Source organism: Aplidium turbinatum, chromosome 16, assembly GCF_918807975.1.
Source record: "Aplidium turbinatum chromosome 16, kaAplTurb1.1, whole genome shotgun sequence".
Classification (NCBI taxonomy): domain Eukaryota; kingdom Metazoa; phylum Chordata; class Ascidiacea; order Aplousobranchia; family Polyclinidae; genus Aplidium; species Aplidium turbinatum.
Window position 1 is genome coordinate 20,345,220 of NC_137487.1, and position 19,677 is coordinate 20,364,896.

Below are 19,677 nucleotides of genomic sequence, written 5' to 3' on the forward strand. Positions count from 1 at the left end.
AAAATCTAAAATAATTGCTACTATGAATCATCATAGCACATGACTAGGAAACTGTGTTCCGAAGGCTAGTGCAAACCACTACCACCAGAGTGAACTTGCAACGTCAGGCTAACACAGGTCGTTAATATCTACATTTATGAAGTAAGCAACAATCATGCTGCTAAAAGCGAAACTCAATCTATTGCAACGTCTACAATATTATTTAGAAGTTTTTATTCACACGCTTAAAGATACAAAAGATTGTAAGCAAGAATCGATGATAGCGAAACCTCTGTAATTATCACAAGCAAAAAGTTTCATTTGATCAAAGTTTTAATACACAGTAGATGTTTGATACAATACAAGCAAGTCATAGTCAAAATAATATCTGCCACCGAACAATGCGTTAGAGTTTATGGGCCTTCTTTATGTTTTGAAACCATAAACAAAGCGATAATAATAACAAGGAAATAAATGTGAGAATTAAAGCAAACATTGCCATAAAATCTGATGCAATGCAAGAATTTTACCATATCGAGTTCTCCAAGTTTTGAGTTTTGTTATTTCGATGTTTTGTGTTGTAGGTTTTGTGGGGCGCTGCGTTCAAAAATGACAAAAAAAAATCAAAATTGATTGTGCAAAAAATTTTGTTCAAGATTCTCCAAACCTTTTACAGAATTAGAAATACTTATTAATTTAATTTCCTCACTCGGCCAATCACTTGCTGTGTTGTAGATTTCAATGGCCTTTATGTAGGCGGCTTTTGCTTCAACGAGTTGGTTAGTTTTTTCAAACGAAGATCCCATATTATTGTGGCACAATCCAAATATCATATATTGATTTGCTTCAACATAGGAAGTTGTCTTTATTAATGTAATTGCAGATGTGTATATTGCGATTGATTTGTAATAATCAGCTGCTTCCGTGCAGCAGAAACCAAAGTCACATAAAAAACAAGTAATTTGTTTGCATTTAACTTTTAGATCTGCGTTATCTATACTTTGCATACAATCAACACTTTCCCTGATAAATGAATATTGTTCTTTGATTTGTTCTTGTTTGTTTTGTTTTGATAATGCTAAACATATTTGCGTCATCAACCAACCAACATTTTGAAGCTTATCTAACCTGCTTTCCCCGTCGTAGTGATTCTTAATAAATTGAAATCTACAACGAGCCAATGAGATTGCGTAATCGCATTCTCCCACATTCGCCAAGTTTAAAATTAATTTCATAATGTTCTCATCACAAACGTCACGTACTTGATCGATCAAGCGTGACGATTGATTTTCATCAACAATGGATGCAATTTTATCACAAACAATTTTCACACTAACATTTTCCACTCCTAGAATGCTTCGCAAACTCAACAAATATTCAGCTAGGTCGATGCTTGGTTGTAACTTGTTCCATCCTTCGACACGGTTGATGATTATTTCCAGGTTTTTCACCGCTTCATGAAAGTTGTTTTGTTGGTGATAGCTCACTGCGAAATCTGTCAAAAATCATAAAATGAAAAAAATAAAGTCATAGCAACTATCAGAGATTCGGTTTTTGCACTTGAATAAAAGCAAAGTTTGAATTACATTTCAAACTTGTATTCAGTTGAATTACGAAATCGCAATTTGTCCTCCCCGCTAGCTAAATTGGTAAGCGCGTGACTTCGTGAACGAAGAAGCTTCAAGATCAAATGGCGCTGGTACGACTCTCAGGGTGTGCGCTTGAGCAACGCATTCTAAGCAATGCTCTCCATGCAGCGACACCTAGTGGATAAAATAGTTTCCTGTTATCAACACTTTAATAATAGAAAACTTCACTCTGTCATTCTTTGCATCACTGGTTCAAAGCCTCTACAAGTATGTGAAACTGCTAGGATTAAGCTTTTCAAGTCCGAGGATAAAGATTTAATCAATTAAATCCTGGTATCGGGACATCTCCATATTGTTTTCACTCAATACACAATTATCCTGAACTCATGTTCTGCCAGAAGGTTCCGGTTTGGTTAGCTGCGGCAGGTGGTGAAAGTTAGGTTAATTCGAATCTCGTACGCCATCTTGTGTCGGGTACCAATGACTTTTGCAATGTTTAATGTGCACTAGTGGTCTTCAAAGTTGGTTGCTCTGTGACGCAATGATCAAAGTTTTATGATATTATGACGCACTGAAGTTAAAAACACACGTTAACACTAAGTTGATGTGGTGTGTGGGCTTGCTTATTTTTGAAGACATAACATTAACAAGTCTTTTGATAATTCGCATGACTGTCTCTCATTTAACTTGCAAAATTATTGCTCACATTTTTATGCCAATTATGCCTCACCGATGTTTCGTTATCACAATAGCGATGATAAAAAATGACTATTTACATATACAAGGCAAAAGGAAAAGTAGCCTATTAATGTCGCGCTGTTTAGCTCGATTTGAGTTGGATAACTTACAATTCATTGTAGCCTAGTCTGAAAAATTTCCAATCAGATTCCTTAATGTTTTATGCGCAAATTAATGCAAAAGGAAACAATTTTGCCACTGAAGCTTATTAATTTTACATTATCCACACTTTTTAGAATCATTTTAAATTTTGTTCCTTTTATAGTATAGACCAGCGGCGTGCAACTGTTTATCGCAATGGGCCACAACGTACAATTATAATGATGCTGAGGGCCAGTCCATCGAATAACACATGACTTTATATGAAAAAATTATTTAATGGAAAAGTACACACAATCAAGTTACACATTGAGTGAGATGTCTAATATCTTCTCTGTCCAGAGATCTTGCCAGTGTCAGCTTTGACGGAGGAAGTGGCAACTCGAAGTTGACTTGACAAGTGCTCATCTGTAAGCTGATTCCTGCATTTTGTCTTGAACAGCTTCATTTTTGAAAAGAACTGTTCTCATAATGCAATGCTATCATGCTATAATAATTAGCAGAGTGTTTTGCACAGTAGTCTCGCTTGATACTGTACTCTTTCATTACTGCTATAGTGTTTTGACAAATCAGGCAAACAACATCTTGATCAAGCGCGCAACCAGGGGGGGGCATTGGGGGCATTTGCCCCCCCCGAAATTTTTTGAAAAAATTTTAAGCGTTCTATGCAGTATGAAATGTATTATGAATAGACGTGCGTCGTACACGTACAGTCGTACAGCCATACTGTAGAGCAGGGTTTCCCAAACTGTGGTCCGCGGACCATTGGTGGTCCGCGACGACTGCACTGGTGGTCCGTGGCGATATGACAAGAAATTAAAGAGTCACACATATGCGTTGTACAGTACGTAGCCTACCCAGTCAAAGATAATTGCCGCAGTTCTTAATTAATACAGAGTTGATTTTCTCTGACGTTACACAACATTTGGAATTGCTTTCTGCACATTTCAAGAAGTACTTTTTAAAAGAGACATATGAGAATTTCGACTGGATTTTAAACCCTTTCTTTGTAGGCTAACAAAGACTGATCTGTCAGGACGCGAGGAAGAAGAATTAGCCGAATTATCATCTGATCGAACTTTAATGCTTAGTTTCAATCAAACAGAAACAGCTATTACATCTTTCTGGTTGAGTGTTGTGGAGGAATATCCATTGCTATCGCAAAAGGAAACTAAAATTTTATTGCCTTTTGCCACGACCTACATGTGTGAGACAGCATTTTCAGCTCTTACCAACATGAAAACAAAATGCAGATCCAGACTTTCCGTGGACCCTGACTTAAGAGTTTGCCTTTCACAAATAACTCCCAGAATTGATGACTTATGCAATAAGAAGCAATCCCATTGATGTTGTCAGTTTTTTAAATAAACAAAATTCGGTTTTATTCATTTTTACCATTGTATTGGAATTGGGGGTCCGCGAATAAACAGATTCACAAATAGTGGTCCGTGGCCCAAAAAAGTTTGGGAAACCCTTCTGTAGAGTGTAGACTATCGAAACCGAAAGTAGGCTACGCTGGTTGGAAGCCATGCTAACGATTTTGTTCGATAAATTAGGCTGGCATCCTCATTATCTGTTTCGTTAGCGTATACATAATGTCAGCATCCATCATCACCATAAAAAGCGTTTAAAAACAACTAAATAATTCGAGATCAAAAGCAGCTACGACAGCGTGATGAATAAGCTACTCAGTTGGGCTTAGGCATTTGTAAATATTTGTATTATCGTAATTTTCTTCCTTGGGTAGTCATAGCTAAATGAGAAAAGGTTACAATGGCTAGTTTCCTTTAATGCTGTACTAAACAAAAACGTGATTGACATAAGTTATGACCACTGAACCGTAACATGGTAGTGCCACACTCTCTTGTCCCGGCTCGGGTTCCAAATAGCGACTGTCAGAACAGCGACTGTCAATAGAGCGACCACACGACAGCGATTCATTTAAAACAGCGACTGTCAATAGAGCGACTACACGACAGCGATTCATCAAAAACAGCGACTGCCACAACAGCGACCTCACTTCTTTTATTAAATCCAAGGCTTACGCGCACATGCACTCTTTCACCCCCTCCACACATACCTTCCATCCCCCACACCTCTCTACACACGTATGCACGCACAAATAGGCAAACACTGCGTAGTCGCTATCATAACAGTCGCTGTTTTAATGCAGTCGGCATTTATACAATCGCTGTTTGGAATGTCGCTCACTTCATTACGTCGCTATTATGAAGTCGCCATTATGACAGTCGCTGTTTTGACAGTCGCTATCCGGCCTGGATGCCCTTGTCCCTTATCAATGGGCGTGGACATTAACATAAAAATGTCACAATGCATCATTTTAATGCTAGTTCTTTGATAAAAATTAAATGCCCCCCCCGAAAATAGTTGCTGGTTGCGGGCCTGATCTTGATTGTGTTGAACAACGAAGTAATTTATACACCACTCATTGTTGAACTTCCGCCTTTTATAATCAACCTTCCTTTTCTTACTTGTAGACATTTTTACTATGCTAAGCTTTTTGTAGAATAAATATCAATATATTCACCACACTGCACCATAAAGTAAGATTTATGTCACTGAATGATTGCAAGAAGAACAAGGCGGTTTTCTACAACGCTTACTAATGACGCAAAAATAATGCTAATGATGTAATAATGCTAAAAGTCAATAATGCTAATGATGACGTTACAAATAACAACATCTTCCGATCTAACAGTGAAAAGTATTTAAAAATAATGGGCTACTTGATGAAGAATGTGCGGGCCACGTAAATGGGTACCGCGGGCCGTGCTCTGGCCCGCGGGCCGTATGTTGCACGCCTCTGGTATAGACTCTTTTATGACAAATGACTTTTTATGACATATAGCCAAAATGATTTTCATCAAACCTTTGTGGTACGCTATTGAGTACACGATGTTTGCTGGCATCAAAATGCAATTCAGACACCAATTCTTATCTACTAATCATCAATTTAGTTTCCAAGCAAAAATCACCTGCCCGGGCAACAAAATAACACAATACAACATTCATCAAGTTAATACACATTCCATATCTTGTCTCACAATGGAGCAAGCATAACAGCGTACAATATCACTAATAAATCGGAGAGTTTTCATGGCCTTTGGCTTTGAAATCAATAAAAATATTTTAACTTTCCATTGGCGTCACGTAAATTAATGCAAAACCAAATTTTTTTGAAATGCTTTTAGTCGACAAACTTCAGTTTAAGAACTATTTGCTATGCAGAACATGTGTTGAGTATATAGGCTACAATGCTTACATTGTAATACGTTTGTGTTATCTGGAACTTTTCATCACCTGGAGTGGGTACTGAAGTGAGAGCAGAGTAATTTCTACAACTACAGCGTTCACAATAAAGTGTTCTTGTATTCCATTTACGCAGCATTCCATAACAATTGTTGGTGTTGCTTACCTCGTAATTGTTTGATTTCTGAAGGAGTTAGAACTTTTTTATCAACAGCTTGTGAAGTGACTTCCACCTGAAAATAAACGACGCACCTTAAGCAAGCTTTGTGTAGTGGATTCGTTTTCATTCAAATATTGCAGAAGTTTCTTAGTCAACAACTTTAAAAATGGGTTGCCAAGATTGCGCTGGTAGTTAGGGAGAATCCATTTTGCTTAATTAAATTTATATAAAACGAATATCTAAAAAAAATTAAACAATGAAAACTATTAATACTACAAAAAGTGCTCAATGCTAAGCAAAAAAGCAAAGCAGAGCGAATTAAATCAAAATATAGTTATTACTATCTGAATTCTTAACAGCCTGTTTCACCTCAAACGGATCATCAACGGAAAACGGATGATCCGTTTGAGGTGAAACAGGCTGTTAAGAATTCAGATAGTAATAACTATAGTTTGATTTTTTAAAAAATCTATGTGTGAGAAAAAATTAAGTTGGATATCAGGGAAATATCCAAGCCACCTTTAAAAAAAATCAGTACAGGGAAAAATGGATGATTGTGTGGAAAGAGCTATACATGCATACAAGAACCAAAAATTTCCAAACAGTTAGAAACTTTTTTCTAGAAAAGTTGACATCAATTGAAAAACTTAGATCTAGAACCTTTCAAAAGATTCTGAGTCTAACAAATCCCTGGCCCAATTTCAAAAATCTCCCTGGTCTCCAGAGGTTGTAGTTCTTTTTTGTACACTTTAAATTAGTAGCGGGTAGCAGAAATGCGACTGAAATAAGTATAGCATCTCTTCGTTACATTGGAAAACAGTAGCATCGCTACTGCAGCCGCTACACCGACAAAAATGTAGCCATGCAATCGCTACCAAAAAATGGCGCTTTTCTCCCACCTCTGCTGGTCTCCCTTGTCTATGCTAGTGGTGACGATTTTTTTTTTGTATATTTGAAAATAATCGTAGAAGTGTTTCTTGAACACATTGGCGGATCCAGGGAGGTGGAGAAGGAAGTTGGAGCAATCGCTCACTGTACCTCTTGAGAGCTTTCTCTGGCGTCACTCACTCTTGCTTCGCTTCAGGATTCAGGAATCTATGTGATTTGTGTAACCCGAAGGCTTACAGAGCAGTCCTCGCGTCTCGCAATGGAATTCAACGCACTGGATATCCAAGAGTGCCTAGTCACATTCTGATCATTCATTTCATTCGGATCCTGGCAATTACCTTATACAAACGTAGTTTTGCGGTTTTGTTACATTGTGCATTTGTGTATGGTGATTGCAACGCTCCAAGCAGTGCATTTTTAATCAAAACTAGAATTCCTTTGTAGCTGCAACCAAGACATGTGACTCTCACCTCAGTAACCAGCTCAGTGGCCGAGTGGTTTCGCCTTCGGCTCTGGTGCTGGTAGGTCTGAGATCGATTCCAGGTCGGGTCAAACCGAAGACTTTAAAAACGGTACCGATTGTGTTCTATCCTGCATAGCGCAGTGAGAATGAGTCGGGTAATAATGTGATAACATCGTAAACCTGATAGAAATTAAAAACGAGCCCTGTCGCTAAAAGACCATAGCTGTTGTAGAGGGACAATAAATAAAACCATAACATTATTATCTCACCTCAGTAATGACAGTATAGAGCGTATATGACAGTATAGAGCGTTGTTGGGTTCGTTTATTTTTGGTTACGGTGCTACTAATTTTTAGTTCTGGTGTTTTCTCTTTAATCCTCTGGTTTTAGTTATACTTGACATCATGCTTGCTGTGTTATATCTTCGCCTCCACACTTGGATTTAGAATAAATCAATACGTGTAGCACGGACGACTGCTGTGTCCTGGTCACTCCTAGCCGCCATTGTTCCCAAGGATGTTGTAGTCGTGACGACTGCTGTGTATGAGTGAGCGTTTCAATATGTAACACGCCACGTCCGCTACACCCACCATAAAATGTAAAAAAATCAACTTTATTCGCAGAAAATAAGGTAAATTGATGTTGTTAGACACTCACACATTTTTGTGTTTTGTTGAATTCCCCCCACACCATAAAATTACTTATTGGATCCGCTTCTACTTGAACATGAGTTGTGCAGTCAAAGTTATAAAAGTTCTTGTTATGTTTCTGTTAAATTAACCAAACGACGTTGAAAACTGAGAGTTTTTGCCAACCACCATTAGCGAAGTAGGCTACATGGTTTTCAGCTTACATGGTTCTTCTTCTTGCGTTTGAGGCCGCCACAGATCACGTTGTTACATCCAGGCGCAGCAGCCAAGCTTACATGGTTAATGATTGACTATATCAATCATCAACTTTTGACTTTCGGTCAAGTCGGCGCCAATACTGTTGACATCAAAAGCAGGAAAATAACGCGATTTGTCAAAAGCAAGTAAAGCAAAAATGTATTGGATTTCAATTGGAAGTGCTTGGTCAAGTAACGTGCGAGATATATCCTAGAATTTTTATTGATTTAAACTCTATGGGTTACTCAGATCTCGAACCAAAAGTGAACCTTCAAAACTGTAGATAACGAGTATGGTGACATTTAAAATTAAATGCAATTATTATTTGAACACAGATTTGTGAAGTCGAAGTTAACACATTTCATTATATTTGGTTTTTACTTCACATACGATACAGGAGTTTGTCTTATGTCTTACAATTGCAAAGCGTATTAGATCTTCGTGCTCGTTGTTCTACAACTTTTCACGTGCAAACTGTCAGCCCAAAACCAAAAGAAAACTTCTTATGTAAAATCTTTATGCAAACCTCACCTTTCCCAATCTTTCAATGACGTTTTCCAAAGTGAAATTTCGAGATATTCCATCTACTCCGTTGCCAGGCAAAGTAATGGGATTTCTACACGTTGGACATCTGAAATGATTGCAGTGAAATTGTAAGCTTTGTGTTTTAATCTATCGGATATGACAAAACGACGCTTTATTTTCACATAAAGTTAGCTTTGTTGATCAATTGCACCACTTTGCATTGGCATTGGTTAAAAGACTTCCTTTCCTGCTGTTTGCGCCACCTGAAAATTCCCAGAATAGCCCTTGAGCCCTTGTGGCCTTGAGCCCTGGAGAAGAGCCCTTGTGGTTGCAGTTCCTAAGCCGAAGAAGCCCCCAGGGGACCCGAAGAGTTACCGTCCAATCTCACTGCTCTGCATCCCCTTCAAGATCCTCGAGAGACTCATCTACGCCCGTGTCGAACCAATAATAGATCCGCAGCTCCCCCGTGAACAAGCTGGTTTCCGACACGAACGATCAACCGTAGATCAGGTCACACTTATGACCCAAGACATTGAGGACAGCTTCTCGGCTAAGAAGAAGGCTGGCGGCGTGTTTGTTGATCTCACGGCTGCCTATGATACCGTATGGCATAGCGGCCTTACCTGCAAGTTACTCCGTCTGCTCCCTGACAGACACATGGTCCATATGATGATGGAACTTGTGCAAAACCACAGTTTTACCCTCACAACCGGTAGCGGTCGTCGAAGCAGACTACGCCGGCTTAAAAACGGCGTCCCACAGGGCTCGGTCTTGGCTCCTCTCCTGTTCAATATACACACCCACGACTTGCCCCCCACCATCTCCAGGAAATATGCTTACGCAGACGACCTGGCACTCCTGCACTCAGCAGGAAACTGGCAGTCAGTGGAGAGGAACCTCAGCCAAGACATGCAAACACTATCAGCATACCTCCAGAAATGGAAGCTACAGCTCAGCAAGTCAATGACAGTGTCGGCGGCCTTCCACCTTAACAACCGGGAGGCACAGCGTGAGATAAACATCAAGATTGATGGGGAACGCCTGCCCTACTGTGCCGAACCTACATACCTCGGCATAACCCTGGACAGGTCACTCACGTACCGCCGGCACTTGAATTCACTGCGCAAAAAACTATCTACACGCGTCGCACTTTTGAGGCGATTGGCGGGTTCCGGCTGGGGAGCTGGTGCTAAAACTCTTCGTACAGCTACCCTAGCCCTTGTTCATTCCACCGCTGAGTACTGCGCGCCGGTCTGGTGTTGTAGTTCTCACACTCACCAGATTGATACCGCCATCAACGACGCACTGCGTATTGTGACTGGATGCCTGCGTCCCACTCCAACGGACTGCCTACCCATCCTAGCAGGCATCCAACCCGCTGAGCTACGCCGTAAAAGAGCCACGATTTCTCTCGTTTGCCGCGCTTTGGACCCGGACCATCTCCTCCATGCAACATTCAAGCGACCACCACCTATAAAGCAGCGGCTGAAATCAAGACGCCCCTTTGTGCCTGCCGCACAACAACTCCTTAAGAACGCAGAAGAACTTGGTTTAAGTGCGGCACACTGGACGAACCACATGTGGAACACGGAGTGGCAAAATCACACCTCCACGCTCCGTGACTTCATACCCGACGCCGATCCCCGTCCACCAGGGATGTTCCTCGCAAGGCTTGCGTGGGTCAGGCTTAACCGCCTGCGAACTGGCGTCGGCCGCTTTCGTTCGGACATGCACAAGTGGGGCCTGGCTCCTTCATCAGAATGCGAGTGTGGTGCCACGGAACAGACCGCAGACCATGTCATCCACTACTGCCTAACCCACCGGCCTCCACACGGTGCGCATGGTCTGAGGGTCCTGGACGACGAGACTGCTGAGTGGCTGAAGATTTCCTGCCCTCCAATCTAGCCTGGAAAGATCGCTCATACGCCATCATCATCACCACTTTGCATGGCACAACTTGGCAAACTTTTGAACTTAGCTTACATTGTCGTATTGTATTTCATTTGCGGCTTTAAGTTTGCAGAAGGAAGACAACTTTAGAGAAATAAAACATAGTAACTTTAGCGGGTTTAGCATACTTTATTTCACACAAAATATAACATAATTAAAATAAAATAAACTCAAACGTTTTCGACACGTACGTGTGTCCTCATCAGGAATTAAATATGCAATACATAAAATGAAAAATCGTAAGATAAATTTGACTATGCACTGTAACTGTAACGACACTCTGGACTGAAAGCACAAACTGAACAAATAATACGAGAATGATTGCGAGTAAATTATGCGGTGGGAAACAGATCACGTGAGGTGTAGACTACAGGCATTGGACAAAACAATTAGAACACACACAAAAGGAACGATGAGCCACAGGTGAATAACTGCCGGTTGAGAGATGGATTGTTACGTTTGATTCTTAAGGCTTCCATGATCTTAGTTTGAAAATCAGATCTGCCTCGAGAGATGATTTTAAATTGGTCGATTGAGACATTGTCAGAAGACAACTTTGCATCCAACTTAAAGTAAAATATTTTGGTCTTTTTTTGCAACCTGACACTTCAACGGGTTCTTAACTATGCGTTGGTTACGTTTTTCAAGTAAAAGTTTCGGAACCACTGATGTGAAAAGGAAACCACTTGTCATAAGTTATCCTACTGGGAGATTGATGATGATTTTAAAAGTAAAAAATATAAAATAAAGTACTTGTGTATTGCGATGAAAGCAAAATATGCCAATTTATAGAATATTTTCTTGTTACCTTTTATCCTGATTGCTTTGACAGAGTCCAGTTAGACAGTTGTGGCAAAAGCTATGTCCACAGGTTAGCACACGAATGGGCCTCTTCAGAGGTTCAATGCATATTGCACATTGGAATTCTTCGTTAACTCTGGAAGCCATTGTATTTTATTCTAGCGCAGCAAAAAATGTGGAATAATTCCTTACAAAGAAAATGCCAGAAAATATTAAAAATAAACTTAATTATTTCTGTAAAATAGATTGATTAATTTTTATAAAAAATTCACAATCAACATCTTCAAATTTCATTAATTAGACAAATAACGCTGCTCTAGTAACAGAGAGTTTTGTATTTTCATTGGTCTTATAATAAAAGATAGAAAAAAAATGAATCAAGCCACAGATGTTGACAAGTCATATCCTGGTGGCTTCATTCAATGCTGCTGTAGCCTCCTAGCAACTTGTTTGGTGGTTGACAAATTTTATAAAAACAAATTTATTCAACGACCGCATACGTTGAATCGATGTACAAAGTGGTTAGTTTAATGTTTGAGTTGATACTAAAAATGCTAGTTTCTTAACTTTGTTGATCTTGATTGTGACCTACAAATATTGTTCTTATCACTACAACTGTCACCCCTCATACATTATGCTGTCATAAACTAACATTGCCACTTCTATAGCTATATTGTGTACCGTACATTCATTTCTGAAGCGCTGAATGAATGAACTCTCTTTAAAAAGTTATAAAAGGATCAGAGCAACCAGTTTGCCCATCCCTGACTGATGAAAATTTTATAAAACCTAATCCAGCCTAGAAGGAACTTGTACTGTTGACAAGGACAAACATTGGTGAAGAAAAAGAAAATGACGCTCATAATTAAATATTTAACGTTAGCATGACATTGACTAAAATGACACGACTCTACAATTTTTACTGTCACAATTATTGGAAGGAAAATTTTTGCAGAAACATAATATCCACCCATAGCGACATGCTGTCGCAACTGAATGACGTATTTGCAATATTTTATTTACGTAAACTGCTTGAAAGAAAAACTACGGTACTTGGTGTAGGCTGCGCATTTTAAATTTTCACTGACGTTTTTCATCTTTTGTCAACAAATTGTCAAGGCAAGTGAGTATCATCAAATGGAATTGTATAATAAAACATATTCATCATGAAATAAATGTAAGTATTATGTATTATAAGTACATCATAATGACATTGAACAAGGCAGGTAGCATCACATTTGATTACTTATTTGTAGGCAATCACCCACTTCGTGATTCACATTAAGAAATGGGGTAATAAATAGTGTTGGATTTCTCATCGGTGCCATTAAGCTACATCTAGAATTTGGAAGCCAATTGTTCTTAGGAATGTGAGTAAATAGGACTTATAGGACGCAGTCAGTACCAGTTCCTTTGTTTGATAACAATCTTATATTTAAGCATATATTTATACAGTTTAACACAAACAACAGAAGCGCAAAAGCAGCCTGGAGACAATTCAGCACAAACACTTTACACTGCCATTTCTACCTCTTAAGAGAAAACACTTTCTCGCTAGATGAAACTTATTGTTACGCGTCTTTCAAAAACACGACCACTTTAAAATGCGAGTCATTGAGTCCTGCCCGATTTGGCTTCAGCACGTTTCTTTCATGAAGAAAAGTCTCTCCACCGCAGCACTGGAAGGAATGAAGCATAGAGCTATAGGCTACCTAATGAACAAACGTTCCAATAAATCGGCACTGGAAAAGATCAAGGACTTGCTTTCTGTCTGAAAAAAAAGCCTCCACATTTGACTTTTCTTTCGTACCGCTGTTTCATGCGATGGCACCAACACGCCAAATTCATCCTCGGAGTCGTAACTGGTGTTAGTGTCGCTCTTGTCTGTATCAACGTGGCTTGATGCTTCCCGCAATGGTCAAATGATTTTGTCTCGCATTGTTTTAAAACAAATCTTCAAAACACGAGTCATTTTTTTCATTTAAAATTAAAATGTAGCGGGTAGTGGGAGTGCGACTGAAATAAATGTAGCTACCATCCGCTACAGCTACATTTGAAAAAAGGTAGCGCCGCTGCTGCAGCAGCTACACCAACAAAAATGTAGCGGTGCTATGGCTACTTCTACGACGAAAGTAACGCGCAAATGCACACCTCTGTACGCAAGTGCCGGTATTTCGAACTATTGTAATAAATGGCGATTAGTAATTTTAAACTCCAGTTGACTTAAAGCTGCTTCAAGCTCCTGATTTCAAATCCGGATGATACAAGTTAGTAAATGATAGCACCACCTTGGGGTGAATAAAATATGGGTCATGTCGCTTGTAAATTGAGATGTACTTATAGTAAAGTGTCTTCGTCCAGCGGTGTTTTTTTACACCACTTATGCTTATGTATGCATATATGCTTTTCATACAACTGCATGCATATCTGAAGCAAATAGTTATTTATGACGTAATACTAGGCTAGGTTGTGGACAACTTGACAGAGTGACGTAAGCATTATGAACATAAACATCAATAACATTAAATTACAACCCTGAACTTGTATAAGTTTCACCGACTGTGCTGTGTTAAACCTGGTTCAGATTCTTAAAGAAGATTTGAGCGTCGAGTAGCAACAGCACGTCGATAGCAGATGTACTAGTACAGTGCGTATGCGCAGTTAGTGAAGAATGTAGCTGCCGTGAAACATGCTACGTAGGCTATGACATATTGGTAACGGGGAATTGCACCTGACTTATGATTTTATTGAAGCACTGATATTATGTCAAACCTTCCAGACCGCAATTTGTTGGACACTAGTTACTGACTTCACTGCAGTGACACCATACGCTATCTTGCCAGCCTGAACTGATTACTGCTCAGTGATTACTAAATTGCTGAGCACTAATTGTGCAGACTAACGATGGCAAGACAACATTCAGGCATGGACAGGTTTCAATTTGGCGACAAAGAGTGAGTTAGCATTTATCGCCACTCTGCTGCAAGTGGAGATAGCGACTGATGAGGATTACAAGCAGGATTATATAGTTGAGACGGAGCGATCTCCCTGGCGTCAGTACTACCTGACTACTTGATAGAACTAGACAGCCAGCATTGTGTTTCGCTAACCATACCGGTGTAGCCTCCACACTAGCCATCAAAACTTTTCCCAAAACCATGTGTTTCTCGGCAGTCGAGTGTAGCAAGAACTTAGCGATAGACACGTGTCTCTGATAATGATGAATATAACTTTAATGTAACAAAGTTAACAAATAACAGAAATATATCATTTGATTGGAGCAGAAAAGTTACTTTTTCAACCACAAACAGTTATAATTCAGCAAGGTATGTGAGCAAGTTAAAGTTGTTTCCAAATGTTTAGGCAATATGTTTGTGTTATACTGTATGTTCTCTAGCATTTCGTATTTAATGTAAGATTAGTTTTTGCTTCTAGCATTTCGTATTTAATGTAAAATTAGTCTTCTTTTAAAGCAGGGACGGGCAAAATACGGCCCGCGGGCCGGACCACGACGAGATTTTGAGTGGCCAGCAGACAGTTTCAGTTCTTACGTGATAATGTGGCCTGTGGCCACAATCTGCCGCAATCCCCTACAACTTCCTTATTTCGTCAAATAATAGTGACTGTTAGTTATTCTTTAGTTTTTTGCGACAAGCATGTTATGTTCCGCCATAGACCGTTTCATCTTTTTCTTTGTCTCTTGCTTGAATCTTCTTCAGTCTCAAGCCTTGCCGCAAGCGCAAACCGAAAAAATGCCAATGTTTTTAGGTCTATCTTGGAATGTTAAAGTATTTTGCATTCATCTCAGCATCTTATTTTTTTAAGACAAACACTGTGTCATTTTTCTTTGTTTTTAATTTTTGTATTTCAAAAGTCGTGCGCTTTGATGACAGCCATTTTGTCGGTTTCAATAAAAGACCAAGCCCAAAGTATCCTTTGAAAACTTCCTTGTTGTTGTTGACAGAGTTGTGTTTAAAAAGTACTGCTATGCACAGCCTGTTCTGATTATGCACAATGGACAGTAAATATACAATAATATATATTTGTGCTATCTGGAAGTATTTATTACCTGAAGTGGGAACTGAAGTGAAAGCAGAGTTCATTCTACAACTATACAACGTTCATAACAAAGCGTTCGTGTTGCTTACCTTGTAATTGTGAAATTTTTGAACGATTTAAAACTTCTTTTTGAACAGTTTGTGAAGTGACTTTCATCTAAACATAAACAATAATGTATTTTAATCTGCAAGCTACAAAAAAAAATACAAAACATTATTTGAGTAGTGGATTCGTTTTCATTCAGTTATTACAAAATTTTCTCCGTTTCAAAATATACAACAAACGACTGCATACTGCATGTTTTTGTTTGTTTTCTCTTTTATGGACACTTTGTTTTTGCATCCCAACAAAACTAAATGACTGATTGATTATTGAAGTTGAACATGGTTGGAGCGAAACTACTGTTGCGAGAAGTAACAGTGACGTCAGCAGTAGTAGTTCTACCGAGATCAGAAGTTCCATTGAAATGTCACGAAAACCAAATCACAAGAACGAAATTTTTTACGTTTCTGCTAAAAGCTGATGCAATTAATCAATATCACTGGTGAAGACGCATTTAAAATTCAAAATAATAGCAATAGGCTATTTATAAACTTATCGAATAAAACTTGAATAAAAAATTTAATGAAAATTAATTGAATTGTTTTGTGGAAATTTATAGATTACTGTATGTTTTCGTTTTCTCATGTGACTACGTTTTGTCTTGCATCCGAACAAAAATAAATGACTGATTGATTGATACAAACTTTACCTTTCCCAAGCTCTCAATGACGTTTTCCAAAGTAATGTTTCTGGAAATTCCATCCACTCCGTTGCCAGGCAACGCAATGGGACTTTTACACATTGGACATCTGCAATTGTGGAAATAAAATTGCAAGTTTTGTGCTTTAAATATTCTGCATATTTATAACAGTAGTTCTTAACAGAGGAAGAACTCTTTACCAAGAATGAGTACGTGTTTCGGTGTAGCCTACTATAACTTGGTATACGTATTCGGTATATGCTACGTGTTTTAACTTAGTGGTGAGACCCTTGCTATGACGCCTTGCAAAGGTTAACTTGCTGTTACGTGTCAAAGATACAACTGTGCTGTCTATCGACACTGATACGCAACGCTTTCATATAGTAAGGGACGAATGAAAGGCTTCAACAAAAGTAAAGGGAGGAATGTATTGAAACAGGTTGGGAACCAAAAGGCTACTTGTCACAAGTCGCTGGGAGATTGATGGTAATTTTGAAAGTAAAAAATATAAAATAAAGTTCTTATGGATTGCGATGAAAGCGAAATGTGCCAATTTATAAAATATTTCCTTGTTACCTTTTATCCTGATTGTTCTGACAGAGCATTTTCATTCGTAGTTTTGTATTTTCATTCGTTTCATTATAATAAGGGATACAAAAGAAATGAATCAAGACACAGATGTTGACAAGTCATGTCCTGGTAGCTTCATTCAATGCTCCTGTAGCCTCCTAGCAACTTGTTTGGTGGTTGACAAATTTTATATAAAAAAATTTATTCAACGACCGTAGGCGTTGAATCGATGTATAAAGTGGTTAGTTTGATATTTGGATTGATACTCAAAATGCTAGTTTCTTAACTTTGGTAATCTTGATTTTGACTAACAAATTAATGTTTTTACTGGTAGAACTGTCACCTCTCATGCCTTATGTTGATAAAAACTAACATAGCAACATCTATAGCTATATTCTGTACATTCATTTCACAATCGCTGAATGTATGATCTACATTAAAAAGTTATAAAAGGATTGGAGCAACCAGTTTGCCCATCCCTGCCTGACGAAACAGTTATAAAGTCTAAACCAGCACAGAAGGAACATCTATTGTTGACAATTAGGACAAACATTGGTAAAGAAAGGAAAGACGCTGAGAATACAATCACCTTGAGAACAACACACACAAAGCATCCAATAACGAGTTACAGGCTTGAAAGAAAACTGTGTTTGTCGTTTTAAAACTACAAATTATGATCTAAGAAGAATCAAATAAACCAAGTAAATGTAAAAGTTTGAAAGTTTGATGTAAAGTTTTTGATACTTTTGGAAAAGAAATAGCATTGAGTGTGTTTTGAAACAGTCTCTTTGCTTTGAAACGCTTTCTTTTGTCATACAAATGCTAAACTTTATTACAAGCTGATAAATTGACGAAAATTTTCCATTAACAAAGGAATTGACGAGGCAAGTTTCGTGCAGGTGATTGACAAATTTTGTTTTATTCCGAAACTAGGTGTCCGAAATTTTTTTATAATCTTTGAAACACACTTCCAATTTGATGCGCTCTGAGAGCATTTCCAAAACAAATCGAAGATAAAAAATCAGTCAAATTGTGCTTAGCCTGTGGCGTGATCACACGTCCATAATGTTAAGAAGTCATGAACAATCTTACTATTAACGTCATAAGACCAAAATCTAATGTTAGACATGGAATAAAAGTTGTTTAAATATTTAATTTTTCATGAATTTTCATTCTTCGATATTCAGTTAGGCCTACACTTCAAAAACAAAGTTTTACCTGTTACAACCGCAAGCGATTTATACTAGGAGTTGAACCCCCAAGCTCTCGCCTGCGAGCCACACGCAGTAACAATTACGCCACGACTGTCAGTTCAATGGTATAAGCCTAAGCACTTTCTTTGCATAATCTGAACTAGGCTAATTGCTTCTGTTGCACTTCCGAATTCCAACTGGTTTACACATTATTACTATATAGGGCTAGGCTAACTTTGTTGGAATAATCAAAAGCAGCTGCTTATGTAGGCTGATTATTTCTGTTGATTAAATTTTCTCCACATTGAAAGAGTTTACGACCCTAAATGCTTTCTTGTCTTATGTTTTAGCACAATCACTAAACATAGGAGCTCACTAGTGAAATTCGGAAGGGGGACGAGATGATGCCACATGGTCCTGAGCAATGTTTTTTTAAAGTGTTTTGGGGGATCGAAACGGTCCCTCAAATTTCTCCGGCGGTTTCCCAAAATTTGGACTTGCAACCACAGTAGAAAAGTAATGGTTGTTTCTCGCTATGTCTTGTCGATCTTCTTCTCTCGTGTTGTCGCTATATGTCAGGGCATCCGTTGGTTAACCAATGCCTGGTGTCGTCATCGATAGAAACTAGGCCTTCCATACCATGAGGAGGTCTGTATAGCCGACAATTCTTGATAATGTGGGATGCCGTCTGCATTTCACCACACTCACAAGCAGCACTCTCTGCCAAGCCCCAACGCAACATGTCTGCACCATAGTGTCCAACACCAGTGAGCAAACGGTTGCGCCTTGATGAGGCAAGTCTAGAGAGGCCATGTCCCAGTTGGTTCTCGGGCGGGGATCTGAATACTTGGCGAAGTGGGGGATGTGCTGCTTGACCATTGTTCACACCACGCCTCGTGGCACCACTGTTTGGTTTGTTCTTAGCACTGAGGGGCTAGCACCCCACCTTGTACCAGCAAGACGTTTCAAGAGAGCAGAGAGAGCTGTCACTTTTCCGCGTAAGTGTTCTAGATGTTTGCTGTATGTAAGAGACCGATCAAGTCGAACCCCAAGGTATGTGGGTGTGGCTTCAAAAGGAAGTGTCCGGCCATTATTTTGGATGTTAATTTCCCTGTTGGAGTCTCTATTACATAGGTGGAAGGCAGAAGTCACAGTCTTCGCTTCACTCAACTTGAGGCGCCATTGGTGCAGATAGGAAAATAGAATGTCCATATCCTTAGTCAAGGTGTTCTGCACTGTTTCCCATTTGCGGTGAGAATAAAGAATAGCCAGGTCATCTGCGTATACGTATTTGTTAGAGGAAGTATTTGGAAGGTCATAAGTGTAGATGTTGAACAACATTGGGGAGAGAACAGATCCCTGCGGAACTCCATTTCTTAAGCGCCTCTGTCGGCTTTTCTTTCCATCGCTGGTTTTAAGGATGAAGCTGCGGTTGGAGATGAGTTCGACAATAAACTTAACCATGTGTCTATCTGGGATTATCTGCAGCAGTTTGTAAGTGAGGCCACTGAGCAAAACCGTATCATATGCCGCAGTAAGGTCGAGGAAGACCGCTCCCGACTTCAGGTTGGCCTCAAACCCATCTTCAATGTTTTGTGTGACTCCCGTGTGAGCAAGGTTACTAGGTCAACTGTTGATCTTCCTCTCCTAAACCCCGCCTGTTCTTGTGGGAGTTTGGGGTCAATAACGGGTTCCATTCGTCGGTGTAAGACGCGCTCCAGTAGTTTGAATGGGACGCACAACAGAGAGATGGGGCGATAGCTC

The 19,677-nt window shown here is 39.2% G+C and overlaps 1 protein-coding gene across 1 annotated transcript; it reads right to left on the reverse strand.

The window, feature by feature from the left end:
* Positions 1 to 74: 74 nt before the first annotated feature.
* Positions 75 to 19,377, reverse strand: LOC145785309 (uncharacterized). The gene is made up of 7 exons (XM_082596976.1): positions 18,860 to 19,377; positions 16,155 to 16,259; positions 15,498 to 15,599; positions 11,357 to 11,485; positions 8,605 to 8,704; positions 5,842 to 5,908; positions 75 to 1,474 (listed from the first exon to the last, which is right to left on the reverse strand). Exons 1-7 carry the CDS (start codon positions 19,375 to 19,377, stop codon positions 603 to 605), a joined length of 1,893 nt encoding a protein of 630 aa, XP_082453102.1. The 3' UTR covers positions 75 to 602.
* Positions 19,378 to 19,677: the final 300 nt, after the last annotated feature.

Excerpts from the sequence above, each read along its gene's own strand:
- LOC145785309 (XM_082596976.1), bottom strand. The coding sequence starts at position 19,377 with ATGGTTAAGTTTATTGTCGAACTCATCTCCAACCGCAGCTTCATCCTT. Across the intron at positions 16,260-18,859 it reads AAACGTCTTGCTGGTACAAG|ATGTCCAATGTGTAAAAGTC; the intron begins GTGGGGTGCTAG and ends CCACAATTGCAG. Across the intron at positions 8,705-11,356 it reads CAAAGCAATCAGGATAAAAG|ATGTCCAACGTGTAGAAATC; the intron begins GTAACAAGAAAA and ends CAATCATTTCAG.